This window comes from Gymnodraco acuticeps, unplaced genomic scaffold (genome assembly GCF_902827175.1).
Source record: "Gymnodraco acuticeps unplaced genomic scaffold, fGymAcu1.1, whole genome shotgun sequence".
In the NCBI taxonomy this organism is placed as follows: Eukaryota; Metazoa; Chordata; class Actinopteri; order Perciformes; family Bathydraconidae; genus Gymnodraco; species Gymnodraco acuticeps.
This window is the reverse complement of record NW_022992273.1, coordinates 51558-69010: the sequence shown is the minus strand read 5'-3', so window position 1 is coordinate 69010 and position 17453 is coordinate 51558. Positions and strand designations below refer to the sequence as shown.

Here is a 17453-nt window from a genome sequence, read left to right as displayed (position 1 = left end):
CTTATATAGTTAATCGATTGTCGATAATGATATCTGAACTGTTATTACTTATATATTTCCATTATGACTATTATTTATTGTTTTTTATTGTTTTTTAATGTGATATTTCAATTCTTTGTTTGTTTATTATTTTTGAATGTTTTTTACGGGGGGGGGGGGGATTAGTGTAATACATTGACAACATTCACACAACTGTATTTTGCCGGTGTGTAATTCAAAATTGCTATGTTTACGAAAAAGTACAAAAAGTACAACAAAATAATAATATGAAATGTAAAAACTCGGAAGTGACATATTGACTCCTCCCACTTGCATCGATTTATCCAATCAAATGCCGGGATCTGGATGAGCTGGCATTAAAACCCGGAAGCAGGACGTGTTTACAACAGGAAGCTAAGCTAACAAGCTAACTCCAGTTAGTAGAGAGTTTGAAGCTCGTCAGAAGAGCGCCGTGTTTCCTGAGTTTCTCTGTGTCTGCGGGAATAGTCTCAGTCTCAGGTAAGTTCACCTGGTGCTATCTTAGCAAAGCCTGTGATAGCTAACATCTGCTGACTAGTTTAGCTTGCTAACTTAACGCCAAGTTTGTTAACTTAGTCAATCAAGTTGTTAGCAGATATTTCAACATCACACATTCCAGAGAAAACCCCAGACATGGAGACACGATTTATTACATTACACATGAATATCTGACTGAATACAAAGCAGGAACTAGACGGGGCCTACAAGCTAAGTGGCTAATTTCCAGGAAATACACGAAGACATTCCGCTATTAGCTCAACTAATTCACATTTTTAAAAACAACTTGGGTTTCCTGTCAAAATCCAACAAATACACGTTATTATAATCTGTCTGTTTTAACTTGATATACTTAAATCTGTTTCACTCAAGCTAATATATGTACCCTAAACGATATTCACGCGGTGTGCAGTTGATGTAGTTCAATATGTTTTAACAATAGACGAGATCTAAACACTATCTTAGCTGTTAATAGAGAATAAACAGGTTTTACATGTAGCCTGCCAGGTGTGTCGTGTATCCTTATTGAAATCACCTTTAAGGACTCAATCTGTCCCTCTAAATAGAAAAATATACGTTTTTATGTTCCACAGAGAAAGAAAACTATGAGAAACTAGTGTATGGACATTGATTATGCTGCTTGTGTCTTAATGTGTGTTTTAATGTCCAAAAATAAGCCAAAGTTCAGTGTGTTTCTTCACTGAGATGTTGGCAGTGTGTTGCAGTGTTGCATGACACAGCTGCTGCCACACCCACCCCACTGGTCAGCTGATCCTCCACCCTGGCTTTAGTTAGTTTAATTCAATTATATGTTGTTTATAGGCTTTTAGCAATATGAGTGCCCTACATATTTTGCAATTTGGATTACAGTGGCTCAAGAATCAGAACTGTGATCTCTTTAACTTGATAATACCATGTATACATGTAATACCATGTATTTTATCTTTTGAATGTATTTACCAACTTAAATATTTTGACTTGTAATGTTTCTGTTTTTGTTACCTAGCAGTAACGAGGGACTACGCATACATTACGTTTGATTTACTTTGGCATCTTGTATAATATACTGATACAAGTAAACAGATGTACAGAGGCAGTCGTTTGCTAATAACATATCCAGGGTGTCCGCAGGGTCTTATTAAAAGTTGATAAATCAATTTAGTGAAAATGAAGGCTATTAAAAAGTATTAAAGGGCATTTCCCAAGGTTTTACATTTTGGAGCGTGTTTTCAATAAGTATATAAATGGTCCAAAGAGGTTGTGTTCTACAGTGTGCCTGAATGTAATCATTGCGTAGGTGTGTAGTGTGATTCTGTGTAGTTTATTGATGGCATCCCGTTGGGTTTGACGTCATCTGAACAGGACATCGCGCGCTCACTGCTTGATAGCGCGCGAAGGTCCGTTTATGCCGGTTGCTAAACAACATCGTTATGGGGAAATTCAAGTGTGCGTCCAAATTGTTGGAAGATAAGGAGGAAGGACAATCAATACTGTGTATAGTCAATGTGAGGTGAAGTGTGTCGCCAAGGTAACCGGTTAAAAACTCAAAGTGGAGATGAGGTCTTAAAATGTATGGAAAGGGTCTTAAAAGGAATTACATTTGACTTCAGGATTCCTGCATTTACCCTGGTCTTAGATCTCAGGGAAGATTCCAAATATGTTCATTAAAGATGTATTTTAAAAATGAGAATCTAATGGGTAAATGAATGCTGTAATTTATGGGGTATACAAAATAAAAATATTAATTATTTGTGGTGTACGGTTGCAAAATGCATGAACTGTTATGTAAAAAGGATCAAGTGAATTCTCTAAAAATGCATTTGAAGTAAATCTCAATATAATGTAATATGCCATCACGGTAAACTTGTATATTTTCTACTCTTTAGTTCTGTTTTATTTATATTTTTGTTAATTATTTATAATCTTTTTAATTTCTAATTATGTGCAATGCCTTGTTTAGTTTTTTTATGCTGCTGTCGCAAAACAAAAATCCCAATTTGTAATCAATAAAGTTGATCTTACCTTGATTTGATGAGCTCTTGACCTGGATGATGAAACTGAACCAGAGGTTAACTTTAGTTTCAGCTCAAGTTGGTGCATCTTTGTTCTAGGGCTGTGCAATTAATCGTATTTTAATCTCGATTACGATTTTGGCTTGCAACGATTACGAAAACAACGTAATCAAAATAAAACTATTATTTTAATTACATTTTTTTAAAAAGTAAAAGTTTTTTTTCTTCAGTTGAATTATACTTAAAGTTCAGGGTAATCCATTTTTTTCTTTTTTAATGATTGTTTTCAAAGTAAATGGATAATCGTTTTTTATAATCATGATATCAATTATTGACCAAAATAATCTGATTTCTTGCCATAATCGAGCAGCCCTAATTTGTTCTAATACTATTACCCATTTACAAAATCAAGTTTACAAACTGTTGCTCTCTGACACGTCCAAAAATAAACTCATCACACCCGGCCTCTAATTATCCTCTCAGCTTCTCTCGATGTTAAAGGTGACCTATCATGCAAAATGCACTTTGTGATGTATTTTACACATAAATATGTGTGTCAGGGAACTCGCGCAGCGTCACAAGATAAAACCCTCTCTTTTCCTCCGTACCCAAATCTCTAAAAACGGAGGTACAACGAGCTGATCCAGATTTGCTGCCGATATGAAGTCAAATCGGCGGCGGACCCACAGAGAGTTGCTATCAGAAACAATGCCTGACGTGTTTTGGACGTAATCTCGTCTTTGTTTACATTAGCAAGCCTCGCTAACACTCAGAGCTAACCTGTACTGGAGAGCACATGTTTAAAAAGCAGGAAATAAAAAAAGGAACTCATCTTGTGATAAACCCGCAAGAGAAAAAGCATTTGAGCTCCATACTGTTTCAGAGATAATCCTTGATGTGGTTTAGAACAGGATGGCGTTTTATCACAGCAGAATTTAACTTAATCTCCGGTAGAATTCTGAGCAGACATTAGCTCCGCCTCCTTCTTTTTTTTTCAACCTAAGGACCCAAAATCAATGTTTCTCTAACAGGGCTGAAATAGAGCGATGTCTAAAATGCATGATCTGTTTGTATTTTGAGCAAAACACTTCATAGACATGTTTTATATATTTATCTGAGACCCATAATATATGCCTGGAAATAGCATGATAGGTGACCTTTAAGTTGTAGTATATCCTGCGTGTTGTTACAGCTCAGCGTTTGTTTTCAAACCTTACAGACACATTTCTGAAGCTGCAGATATTTGTGAACATTCAAACTACAAAATAAAATGATAAGGCAGGCGTAATCATCTCCTGTAGTAGAAGTCAATATTTCTGTTGCTGGTCTTTTTATATAACATTTGAATATATCCAGAATATTTTATTTTGTGTTATTTGTCATATATGTATTTGCTACTTTAGATATGTTTCTATTTGCTATTTATTGTTTTTTAATTTTATTATTTGTGTACTTTATTCCACCTTTTTAAAATGTTTTAATGCTTGAATCTAATTTATTTTCACACTTTTATAAAGACATCTCGTGCTCAATAAAACTGTAGCCATGTATCGTTGCACCCAAAACAAATGAGAATAAGAGTAATGAAAAGTCAAACAGTTTTTCTTTATTGGAGCTGAATAAAATTCACTGTTTAATTCTGCTGCTATTTTAAGATGTGACGAAGGTAACTTCGTCACTGTGGACTGACGGCTTCGGGCCTTGTACTTTTGCACATGTGGTTTTATTTTGAAAAGTGTAAACATTAATGCCAGGTTTGTGTTTTGTTGTCAGGATGAGTCTGCAGTGGACGGCCGTCGCCACCTTCCTCTACGGTGAAGTCTTCTTCGTTTTGCTGCTCTGCATCCCCTTCATCTCACCCAAGAGGTTGGTGCTCACCTGTCCATTTACACACCTGTCCATTTACTCACCTGTCCATTTACACACTGGTTCCTCTGCCCACTTGTCCATTTACACACCTGTCCATTTACACACTGGTTCCTCTGCCCACCTGTCCATTTACTCACCTGTCCATTTACGCACCTGTCCATTTACACACTGGTTCCTCTGCCCACCTGTCCATTTACTCACCTGTCCATTTACGCACTGGTTCCTCTGCCCACTTGTCCATTTACACACCTGTCCATTTACACACTGGTTCCTCTGCCCACCTGTCCATTTACTCACCTGTCCATTTACGCACCTGTCCATTTACACACTGGTTCCTCTGCCCACCTGTCCATTTACGCACCTGTCCATTTACACACTGGTTCCTCTGCCCACCTGTCCATTTACTCACCTGTCCATTTACTCACCTGTCCATTTACGCACTGGTTCCTCTGCCCACTTGTCCATTTACTCACCTGTCCATTTACTCACCTGTCCATTTACTCACCTGTCCATTTACTCACCTGTCCATTTACTCACCTGTCCATTCACACACCTGTTGTCCATTTCCACACTAGTTCCTCTACTCACCTGTCCATTTCCACACCTGTCCATTTCCACACTAGTCCATTCACACACCTGTCCATTTACACACTAGTTCCTCTGCCCACCTGTCCATTTACTCACCTGTCCATTTACTCACCTGTCCATTCACACACCTGTTGTCCATTTCCACACTAGTTCCTCTACTCACCTGTCCATTTCCACACCTGTCCATTTCCACACTAGTCCATTTCCACACCTGTCCATTTCCGCACTAGTTCTCTACTCACCTGTCCAACTACTCACCTGTCTTTTGTATTTATTGTCAGAATGAATCTGTATCCGGCAATTTCTTTCAGACGTTTTGGTAGAAAAGAATGCTGTGAATTTGCTCTCCGACATGACAGGCTACACGTTGTTTACCTACCTTTACACTGTTAGCAATATATCCAAATGAATCGATGTTATTTGTTGAATGTCGTGGTGCAATGTTCATTCATTTGACTATAACTTTACTGTATTTTGTATTTATTCATTCTAAAAGAGAGAGCATGATGCATGACTCGTACAAACCAAGCAATTGTCTCCCAAAACACCGATGTTTGTTTTCTAACGCTTTACTTAAGCCCTGAGCCTGTTTTTCAGCTCTCAGGCTCGAAAATGACATTCCCAGAACAAATTACCATAGCTTCACTTCTAAAAGGGGTAAAGTAATCTTTTTTCTCTTAAGTGGGTATGACACATTCATAGTTTGTTAAATGTTAAGAAGCCCTCGGATGCTGTTTCTTGCAAGATGTTGCAACCGAGGGCATGGGGCTTAACTGGTTTTAAGTCTTTTGAGTGTGACGTCTATCAGGTTGATTTCAGTATAGTTTATTGACGTTTCAGTAGTAATAACAGGGCTTGAATCAGAGGCTTTACTCATAAAGCTTTCTAGCACAAAGAATGGCTCCTAGGGACAAAATAACAATAAAAAGATCTTAGAATTATGAAGTTTAAGAATGTCCCTTTACATTTAGGACTAGATCCTGATTAAGAAAAATGTTTTATAACCGACATTTCAGACCTTGAAGTGAGCTCCTAAGGTGAATAAATGTTAGGAGTAGTGAAGACTTTGGACAGTCTTATGAGTTGAAAAAAGCAGAGGAGAAAATGGCAAAAGACAACGGGGTTTAAGAGATCATCTCCAAAAGCTTTATTACGCTGAGTTAATGAAACACTACAGATTAGATCTTGCAGGGAGATTGAGTTATTGTGGGTGTGATAAGATCAACTGGAATCAAAGTACTAAAAGTGCCAGCATTGGGAAATCAACATGCAAATGAATATAACAACTGTTGGCATAAGATAAAAGGTACTTTATTGACCCCAAATGTTTGCGTTGCAGCAGCATAAAAAACAACAAAACAAGGCATTGCACATATGTAGAAATGAAAGAGTAGAAATAAACAATACTAGGATTTTAAACATCTCAAAATAGAATTTAAAACAGCATTAAAAATATACAGTAGACCGTGAAGATAGAAAATCTATAAACCCTGACGGTAAAAGCATGTGATTAGGCTACAGCGCAAATAGTGTGTAAGCAGGTATGGCTTCTGACTCAACAGATCGTCTCTGAAATAATATTAACACACTACTCCTTTTATTATATAGATACTAAATGATATAGTTAAGCATATTGCTGGAGCTGGTCATTGTTGGGTAATATTTAATAAGTAAACATTTATTTTCTTTCTGTTTTGTTGAGTCATTTGATCATTATAATTATAATTATAGCTTGGATTTATATAGCGCCTTTCATGAGACCCAAGGTCGCTTTACAGAGAAGAACAGGAGCAAAAACAAACATAACAAAAGGCAGTCAGACAAAGGAGGTGTTTCTCAATGTCGAGGACGCTTCCTTGGTTCCTCCGAGTCAGGTCCTTCAGAAGCGATGCAAGAATCCTTCCTAGCCTCGGAACAGGCTAGCAGGTGTGCGTCATATGTGAGGCCCCGCCTTAAATGGAGCGCGATTTCTGCCAAAGATTTTGGAAATTGGTCTGTGTGCAAAGCATTGTGGGGATTTTAAGACCGCGGAGGATACACATGTGCAGCCTCAAAATTTCCCGCAACGAAGGACGCCGGCCTCGGTAGAATTCCGAGGATCCTAGACATTGGAACAGTCTTTCAGCGGCAATCGATGACGTAGCATCCTAGTGGCTCTGGAGCAGCCTTCCTCGACATTGAGAAACACCCACTGTCTCATTCACCAACAACAAATCCATTCGGGGCCAAAGACCTTGGCAAACAGATGGGACTTGAGAGCCCTTTTGAAGGCATTCCAGAGGGTGGGGGCTGCCACACAAGGCTCTGTCCCTGAAGGTTCGCAGGTTGGTGTGGGGCATGTGGGTTGAAGGATGTCCGATAGGTACTGGGGGGAAAGGGCATGGAGGGACTTATAGGTGAGGAGGAGGACTTTGTAGGTTATGCGGGGCTTGACCGGCAGCCAGTGGAGGTGGATGAGGGTGGGGGTGATGTGCTGCCACGGCTTTGTATGTGTGAGTACCCTAGCAGCACAGTTTTGAGTACATTTGAGTTGGTAATGCTTTTTATTTTGAAGGCATCTTGAGGCTCTGGGTGATTTGGTATTAGAGACAGGTGGAGGAGATATTGGCACCGGAAAGGCATATGTTTATTTATGAGGGAAAGGGATGACCATTGTTAAAGTCTGCCCTTATTCTTTGTCGGCTTCAACATTTAAACATAAGGAAAATAAATGCCAAAATGAAATAGTTTCCTGGACAATAGATTTGATTCTGTGTAGGATGTTCTACCTGGGGCCTCGGCTGCAGTTTGATTTGAAGTCTAAGAGAAATCTCCTCTTGGCACATCTGTCACTATTTATTTTATTCCACTATCATTACGAGTGCATTTAATTATTTCTTATTGTTGTTTTATATCGCCCTGTCACCTAGCAACCGCCTCAACCGCACCTCCACTCAGACTTAAGTGTCTCTCCTTTTCTTGTCATCATAAGCTTCCTAAATCGTTCCTAAACTACGACGCTCTGCTAGACATTTTCAGCTTTCACACAGTTTGTGAATGTGGTGTTTGAGCGTTCGCTGAGAGTCAAACAGTTCCAGTTGGATTGATTTCAAACAGTTATCTGAAACGGAGCCGCTCTGTGTGAAGCAGATTAAAACCGACCTCTGATTAACTCTCAGAACAGACACTTCTCTGATCCCAGAGCTGATGTCAGCAGGTTTTTATCACCAAAAAATCCCCAGAAACTCTTGAGGGATGTTCCGGATTGAAAGTAAATATATAAGAGACATCCATGGGTGTTTCTCAATGTCGAGGAAGGCTGCTCCAGAGCCACTATTTCAAGCATACTATGTCATCGAGTGCCGCCGAAGGACTGTTCCAATGTCCAGCATACTTGGAATTCTACCGAGGCCGGCGTACTTCGTAGCCAGAAATTTCGAGGCTGCACATGTGTATCCTCCGGTCTTAAAATCCCCACAATGCTTTGCGCACGGACCAATTTCCTAATATTTGGTGGAAATAGTGCTCCATTTAAGGCGGGGCCTCGCATATGACGCACACCTGTTGGCCTATTCCACAATTCTTCGTTTTCCGAGGCTAGGAAGGATTCTTGCCTCGCTTCTGAAGCAAGTGACTCGGAAGACATGTCCTACCAAGCAAGCGTCCTCGACATTGAGAAACACCCCATGACTCAGCCTTTCAGTGATTGTACAAAGTCTGACGATTCATTAGAAGCTGCTGGAGAATGAGTGGTTCCATTCAAAAGTAGACAAACGCAATATAAGGAATTTTTGATTTGATAAAAGGGACTCCTAGAACAAATAAGGAGCCACTATTTCAAATCTTATCTCAACTGCGACTCCCAGATAAAGCTCAAAAACTAAGTAGAAAAAAGGTTTGTTTTATAGAATTGTGAAAATATAAAAAGCGACCAACCTGAAATAAGAAGGGGAATGTTAGTATTTTACATCTCACAAAAACACATTGAAGGTTTGGTCCTTTTTTAAATACTAAAATAGGGAATCGATAGGTTTGGGATTTCTACATTTCGTTGGTTTTGATGTCCTATTTTTATTGTTTTTTGATACTGAACTTGCAGAAAGTATGGTGAAGATGTACAAATACATCAAATTGGGTTATTCCAAATGTAAAGAGTTGTACATTTTTGGCATCTAAAATCAAATAATTCCCCACTTTTGTCTTTCACTTTTTAACAGCCTTTCCTGAATAATCACAAGTGCCGTTTCCCTTCAAGATCACATTTCTGTCTTTTTTTTAATTATCAATAATGATTTTTTTATACTGTAATTGTAGTAAAGATGTACAAATACAACATAAATCATATTTTTGTATTGCATATTTAAATAGTTCAGGGTTATTACGGTCATTAAAAACCTGGAAAAGTCATGGAAATTCAAAATGCTAATTCCAGGCCCTGGAAAAGTTTTGGAAAACAATATTTTTCCCAAAGTTTTGGAAATTTAACTAAATTTGCATCAAATATAATTTATATTTTATCTAATCGCCGAAATAGTAATACTATAACGATAATAAATACTGTATAGTAAGGAAACGTAAAATGGAATTTAACTGACGAGGTGTTTTGCTGGTGAGAGATTTGAGTTGCTTTAGCGAGTGGAAGCTAGTAAGCCTATTGAATTTGTTTTAGATAGGCACAACATGTTTCAGATGCAGACCTTATTTTCCTGTTCCATGTTAAAATAAACCATTTTCAGTGGAATGCTGAGAGAGTTATGTTTTTGGTCATGGAAAATTAGGTAAAGGTCCTGGAGAAGTCATTGAAAATCATTGGTGTAAAAGTGTATGAACTCTGAGAGAAACTATTTAAATCCTCCCTTTTGTCTGTCACTTTTTAACACTAATATTTTTCCATGCGTAACTTTCCCTTCTAATCACAAGTGCTGTTTCCCTTCAAGATAACATTTCTACCACTTTTTTAATATCTGGTTATAAGGACATTTCCCTCAGATGTGTTGTTTCCACTAGATGGAGCCCTAGCCTCAGCTGTCTGACTGTATTCCATCTATTACTGTGTATATCGACTCTACTCTGTGTCCAGGGTGTCCGCGGGGTCTTAAAAAGTATTAAAAGTTGATAAATGAATTTAGCGAAAATGAAGGCTATTAAAAAGTATTAAAGGGCATTTTCCAAGGTATTACATTTTGTAGCTTGTTTTCAAAAAGTATATAAATTGTCCAAAGAGGTTGTATTCCACAGTCTGCCTGAATGTAATCATTGCGTAGGTGTGTAGTGAGATTCTGTGTAGTTTATTGATGGCATCCCGTTGGATCTGACGTCATCTGAACAGGACATCGCACCCTCACTGCTTGATAGCGTGAAGGTCCGTTTACGCCGGTTGTTAAACAGCATCGTTATGGGGAAATGCAAGTCTGCGTCCAAATGGTTGGAAGATAAGGAGGAAGGACAATCAATACTCTATATAGTCAATGTGAGGTGAAGTGTGTCGCCAAGGTAACCGGTTAAAACTCCAAGTGGCGATGAGGTCTTAAAATGTATGGAAAGGGTCTTAAAATGTCTTACATGTGATTCCTGCATAGACCCTGGTGTTATAATGTGAGTGTTTGCTCCTGCAGGTGGAGCAAGATCTTTAAGTCTCGGATCATCCAGACCATCGCTCTCTATGGAAACACCTCCTTCATGGTGGCCATCGCCATCCTCGTCTTCCTGCTCATCGGTAGGTTGTTTCTCCTCCTCCTTCTTCTTCTCCTCCTTCCTTATTTCTGTCTTTGTGCTGTGCAACACCCAAATGACTCTCTGGTGATCAATAAAGCAAATAAAATATCCTTATAAGTCTAATTAGGCTCTTTGTAGTTGATTCAGTTTCAATCAACGTATCTCAGACGGTGAAGCACATTTGGTTTTGTGTAACATTTTAAGTTCATCATCATGCAACTGGACACTACTCAACTTGTGGGATACACTGACGATGTTGTTCTTCTTTGTGTGTTTTAATGTGTGTGTGTGTGCAGATGCTTTCCGCGAGGTGAGGAAGTACAGCGTGCCGGAGAAGGTGGATCTGACCAACAATCCCACGGCCATCGAACACATCCACATGAAACTGTTCAGAGCGCAGAGGAACGAGTACATCGCCGGCTTCGCCCTGCTGCTCTGCCTGTGAGACGCACACACAGACGCACACACACACACACACACACAGGTCTAAATGTCGAGGATGGTTACAGTAGGATGGAAAGAATGTGCAGCTGTGTGTGTTTCCATTGAGAAACGCTCACTGTACAGTGTAAATCCTGCCGCCTGACTCTGATTGGACGAGCCTCTGAGGTGTAAATCTGTCATGGTCCCTGATTGGCTAACCCTTCTCAGAGTTGTGACATGAGTTTTCGTGATTGGAGGGCAGCTGGTTGTCAGGCTGAGGGGATGTTAGTGGTGATCAAATGAGAACACTTTTTAACTGCAGGTTATACAAGTGAAGGGATAATTAAATATCGACCACATCATCGAGTGTATTCTTCAGTGAGAATAAATGGTGGTTAATAAAATGCCATTAGTGCTTATAGGACTCTTAGGTTACTGCTTTAAACAACAAGGAGAATTCTAGCATGTGTGTGACCCGCTCTATCGAAATCAGTCGGAAGTCGGAACAGCTCATTTCAAAATAAACGTGGATTTACGTAAAAAAATAGTTTTTCGGGTTTTTTGTTTGATTTTAAATAAACAAAGTCTTGGCTTTCAGAATATGAAACTTCTATTTCCAAAATCACACGATAAATACATTTTGAAGCTTGTAAAGGGATGATGACAGCTCTCACTCGCACCCTGCTCTTCCGCAGCGCCGCCCCCTTCCTCCGGCTGACATTATGAATGTAAGCGTAGAGTAATCATAGATAACACGGCAGGGTCCCTTAGAGTTTGTTTTCATCTGATTTCAATTAAACAAAGTGTTGGCTTTCAGAATATTAAACTTGTTTCGGCAAATTCAGATGATAAATACAACTTTGAAGCTTCGGCATAATTACAAGCGGAGAACGGAGTAACTTGACGTCACAGCAGGCGTAACAACAGCCGGTGTTTCTCGTGAGGGGTTTCCCCGGGAAACAAACATAATACACACAAACGCAAAAATATATATATACACACACACACACACACTCGCGAGCTTCCCCCAGACCAGTAATCCAAATGAAAATATCTTCCCTCCGTACTACTTTGATCATTTGCTAATAACCAATCAGATCGATGGATTCCAGAGAAGAGAAAACTTTGAAGGCCTTTTCTCAAATTGATGACTCGGTGACAGTCGTTATATAATGTGACATATTTCGCTTAATATTTGGAGAACAAAAACAATCCTGATATCATTAGAAAGCTAGGAATCTCCTCTTTCCAGCAGTGTATACAACTCAAAATGTGTCTTTGGGTCAATACGACTGATTTCGATGGAGCAGGTCACATATGTTATGGCAATCAATACAATAAACAATGCAATCATAAGATCATCACGGTATGGATTTTGAGGTAATAGTCTCATCTACATATCGCCCATCCCGACCCTGATTGCATCATATCAGTATATTTTATTTGTAATGTTAAAAAATAACTGTGTTAAATAAATAAAGTGGAGGCAAAGTCTGCCTCTCAAATGTCATGGAGTATAAAGTGGCAATAAATTGAAATACTCAAGTGCTATTTGGAGATGTCCAATCCAACTTTCTACCAATCAGTAAATATATATAAAAATCAGACGAGACATAAAACAAATAAAAAAATCAGACAAGATTAAACCAATGTAAAACACGAGGCAATAAATGCCACAAACTTAAAACTCTCATACATGACGTTCAAACCAAATAAAACCCCAATTGAAAAGCACAAGTCTTATACGTGGGCTGCAAACGCACGGGAGAATAAGTGGGTGTTACGTTCCCTCTTTGCTAGGGGTAAAAAGGGAAACGACACGACCAGTTTGTAATTGGTATTGGTTACCGGTGGGTTTATTTATGACGGCAACTGAACAAAACAAGGATAAACACACGAACAGCCTGGACCAACAACGGCCCAAACTGTTACGGGTTAACACAGGACTCCAAAAGAGAGTTGCGCAGTAGGCTACAAAAGAATGAACGTACCTCACTTCTAAAGTGGAACAAAACACTAAACAAAAGGAGACTGTGTGGAAACACAGCTGTTGCTGATCAACTGGTGCTAATCACCGGGGTCTAAGCAATATACACAAATTCTGATCTACAGGCGCTAAGCTAACCTGGGTCTAAGCTGCTTCACAATGTCACTAATCTAAATGCGGGTCTACAGGAGCTAAGCTAACCTGGGTCTAAGCTGCTTCACAATGTCACTAATCTAAATGCGGGTCTACAGGAGCTAAGCTAACCTGGGTCTACGCAACACACACCCTACTCTAAACACAGAATACCACGACACACTGCTAACCAGTGAGATCGCACAGAACCCTACAGAATATACTGCTAAGCAGTCTAACGAGGCACAGAAAATACACCGCTACGCAGTCTAACAGAATCACAGGATGAGGGCTTTGTCACAAGTAGAGGGTTGAGGCATCTGTCACAAAATACAGGGCCTCCAGACGGATGTTCGTGCCCAGCCTTTATCCTCCTCCCCCGGATGACGTGGCAGCAGCGGGCAGGGCTTGAGTGACGTCTGTCCAATCCCCGCGAATGTTGCGAGGTCGGGACGGCCACTCACAGCATCGGAAGGCACAGCTCATTTGCATACACACAGTTAAAGGCACAAGGTAGCAGCGGCTGTAACAGTGGGTCTTTAAACAAGATTTAAAAACAGGCAAAGTGGGAGATGTAATGAGCTTTACTTAACGGTCCCCTATTATACTGTTCTTCATCAATATATCACAGGTCTCAGATATATCCAGAACCTGTCTCTGATTGGCTGAAACACCAAACAGATCATTGCAGCATTACCCATAATCCCCTCTGTTTCAGCCCTGTTTCCAAAGTGCTGATTCTCTGTCTGTTACTTTAGATGAAAATAAGGAGCCCTCCCCACGCCCCTCTGAGAGACATTTGGTTACAAAGAACTCAATGGTGCTCTAGGAGGAGATTCAGTTGATAAGGTGGGGGGGGGGGGGGGGGTTACCTTGGTTGCTGATTGGCTAACACATCGTTATGACATCATAAAGTGGCCAAAATCTGATCAGCTCATTTTCAGACAGGTTTTTATAGAAATGGATCAAAAAGAGAGAGAATCTTTGTTCCTGAAACTTTCAGAGTCTCTTTCCACAGAGGGGACACATGTTGATGTAGAAGAGACATGAAGAAGAGGGGACACATGTTGATGTAGAAGAGACATGAAGAAGAGGGGGACACATTGATGTAGAAGAGACATGAAGAAGAGGGGACACATGTTGATGTAGAAGAGACATGAAGAAGAGGGGACACATGTTGATGTAGAAGAGACATGAAGAAGAGGGGACACATGTTGATGTAGAAGAGACATGAAGAAGAGGGGACCATGTTGATGTAGAAGAGACTGAAGAAGAGGGGGACACATGTTGATGGAGAAAGACATGAAGAAGAGGGGACACATGTTGATGTGGAAGAGACATGAAGAAGAGGGGGACACAGGTTGATGTAGAAGAGACATGTAGGAAGAGGGGACACATGTTGATTAGAGAGACATGAAGAGGGGGACACATGTTGATGTAGAAGAGACACGAAGAATAGGGGACACATGTTGATGTAGAAGAGACATCGAAGAAGAGGGGACACATGTTGATGTAGAAGAGACACGAAGAAGAGGGGACACATGTTGATGTAGAAGAGACACGAAGAAGAGGGGACACATGTTGATGTAGAAGAGACACGAAGAAGAGGGGACACATGTTGATGTAGAAGAGACACCGAAGAAGAGGGGACACATGTTGATGTAGAAGAGACACGAAGAAGAGGGGACACATGTTGATGTAGAAGAGACACGAAGAAGAGGGGACACATGTTGATGTAGAAGGGACACGAAGAAGAGGGGACACATGTTGATGTAGAAGAGACATGAAGAAGAGGGGACACATGTTGATGTAGAAGAGACATGAAGAAGAGGGGACACATGTTGATGTAGAAGAGACACGATAGAGAGGGGACACATGTTGATGTAGAAGAGACACGAAGAAGAGGGGACACATGTTGATGTAGAAGAGACACGAAGAAGAGGGGACACATGTTGATGTAGAAGAGACACGAAGAAGAGGGGACACATGTTGATGTAGAGAGACACGAAGAAGAGGGGACACATGTTGATGTAGAAGAGACACGAAGAAGAGGGGACACATGTTGATGTAGAAGGGACATGAAGAAGAGGGGACACATGTTGATGTAGAAGAGACATGAAGAAGAGGGGACACATGTTGATGTAGAAGAGACATGAAGAAGAGGGGACACATGTTGATGTGGAAGAGACATGAAGAAGAGGGGACACATGTTGATGTAGAAGAGACACGAAGAAGAGGGGACACATGTTGATGTAGAAGAGACACGAAGAAGAGGGGACACATGTTGATGTAGAGCAGTGTTTCTCAAACTTTTTCATACCAAGGACCACTTATAAATAAAAAAACACTCGCGGACCACTTTACTCCACAAATATCCAAAAACACATCGTTTTTTACAAATAGCCTGAAAATGGTACAAACAAGTGGCCACATGTCTGATGAAGGTGTTTATCTGGGTTATATCATGCAATTGAAAGTGAAACTTAAGCTCGCTCCATTGCGGAGATATTCCCGCGAGAGTGCGGAAAACTTAAATTAATTAATTTCAAATGTGACATTTTTTACCAATATACTCACGGACCACTAGGGGGCGCTCACGGAGCGGTGAGAGAGGAGACATGAAGAAGAGGATTTTGCATAATAGGTGACCTTTAAGTACAGTACTTGAGTACCCCCCCCCCCCCCCCTGCAGCTGCTGGTGAATCGCAGCATGTGATGCAGCAGCTGCTGAAACACAGACTCCAGCGTTTAGACCGAGCCGCTCACTGACCGTCTGCTGTGACTCAGAGAAAATAAACCTATATATCTGGAGCATACGTTTCTGGAAAGGCTGAAGCGCCGCCAGCTGATGAGATTATTTTCAGAACTCTGAGAGGATCTTCTTCTGCAGACGAATCAGAAAGAAACTGATTTGTTGATGTACCAAATGTTTTAATTCCCAGTTCAGACTCTGATATAACTTCCAGCGTGATTTATCGTCTCTGCTGTGCTGTAGAGCGCCTCTGTTGTCTTTCTAATTAAGATAAGATATACCTTATTGATGTTAAACATATTACGTTACAGCAGCATGTTCAAACAAGGCATTGCACGTCATTTGAAAAATAAACAAAATATAAATATCTCAAAAAAGAAATTAAAACAGAATTATAAAGTTAAATATTTACAAGTTCATTGTCAAAAGATACAAATATGTAGACTCTGGCAAATAAACCTTATGAAGGGCAAAAAACACAATTTAAAAAGTTGGATATTTTGAACATTAAAGGTGGGGTAGGTAAGAATGGAGAAACCAGCTCGAGTGCGCTAGAATTTGAAAATACACAACCGGAAAAAATCTGCCCCTTCCTTCAGACTTCCTTACAGAGCCCCTCCTCCAACACACACGAACGCGCACATGACCAATGAGGGCAAGAGATAAGTTTGTGCCCAGATGGAAGGCTGACAGGCAGGTAGGCCATCCAGTTACTTTAGCCGGGCCGGCTCATATGATTGGTCGAGCTTTTTACAGCGCCACGGCTTCCACAGATGAAATTTTTGTATGGATTTATTGTCAAAGCATTTAATATATTCATCGCTATCGGGATGTTGAGAGCATTCCATGGAATATAACAAGTGTTTCTGAAATGAATTACATACCCCACCTTTAAGTGTGCAAGGAGTGGTATATAAAATACACATCAAAGATCCACACCGTTATTCTAAACCCCCCCCCCCCCCCCCGTTCACTGTCCTGCTGCCCCAAATACTCACTAGAGCACCAAATGTGGATTAACCTGCCGCTAAAAATAACCCCCAACAAATTCACCTTTTTCCTTTTCAACGATCAAAACGGCTGTGAATGGCTTTTTTGTTGTGTTACATAAGAACTTTTAAAAACATGTATCTTTGTTGGATTATAGTCTGGATTTCTACCTGACCATCTCACAACAACTTCACTCAGCAGTCTGCGTCGTAATAAATTATCTTAGAAACATATTATTAAAATCCATGTTCAAGTCGCACTGAGGCTAAATGAGAATCTTAGCTGGGTCCCGTTCAAAAAGAGTCCATGCTGAGCTTCATATGTTTCATGATGTTAAATAAAGAAATGAATACAAATGATCACTAAAGTAGGAGCTGAAACTCGACAGAAAAACAAAAGTAATACTCTCAAAGTGAAACCAACGTATTACAGTGATACCCAGGCCACTATTGCTTGATGTTATGATAACCAAATACATGTGCAGTCCAAA

The 17453-nt window shown here is 40.1% G+C and overlaps 1 protein-coding gene across 1 annotated transcript in view; it reads left to right on the top strand.

The window, feature by feature from the left end:
- Positions 1-332: 332 nt before the first annotated feature.
- Positions 333-17453, top strand: part of bcap31 (B cell receptor associated protein 31) — a 35899-nt gene continuing 18778 nt past the window's right edge. Inside the window, exons 1-4 of the mRNA XM_034207307.1 lie at positions 333-498; positions 4302-4394; positions 10580-10680; positions 10976-11120. Of these exons, the coding sequence (XP_034063198.1) occupies positions 4303-4394; positions 10580-10680; positions 10976-11120 (338 nt within the window). The 5' untranslated portion in view covers positions 333-498; position 4302. The remainder of the gene's footprint in view (positions 499-4301; positions 4395-10579; positions 10681-10975; positions 11121-17453) is intronic.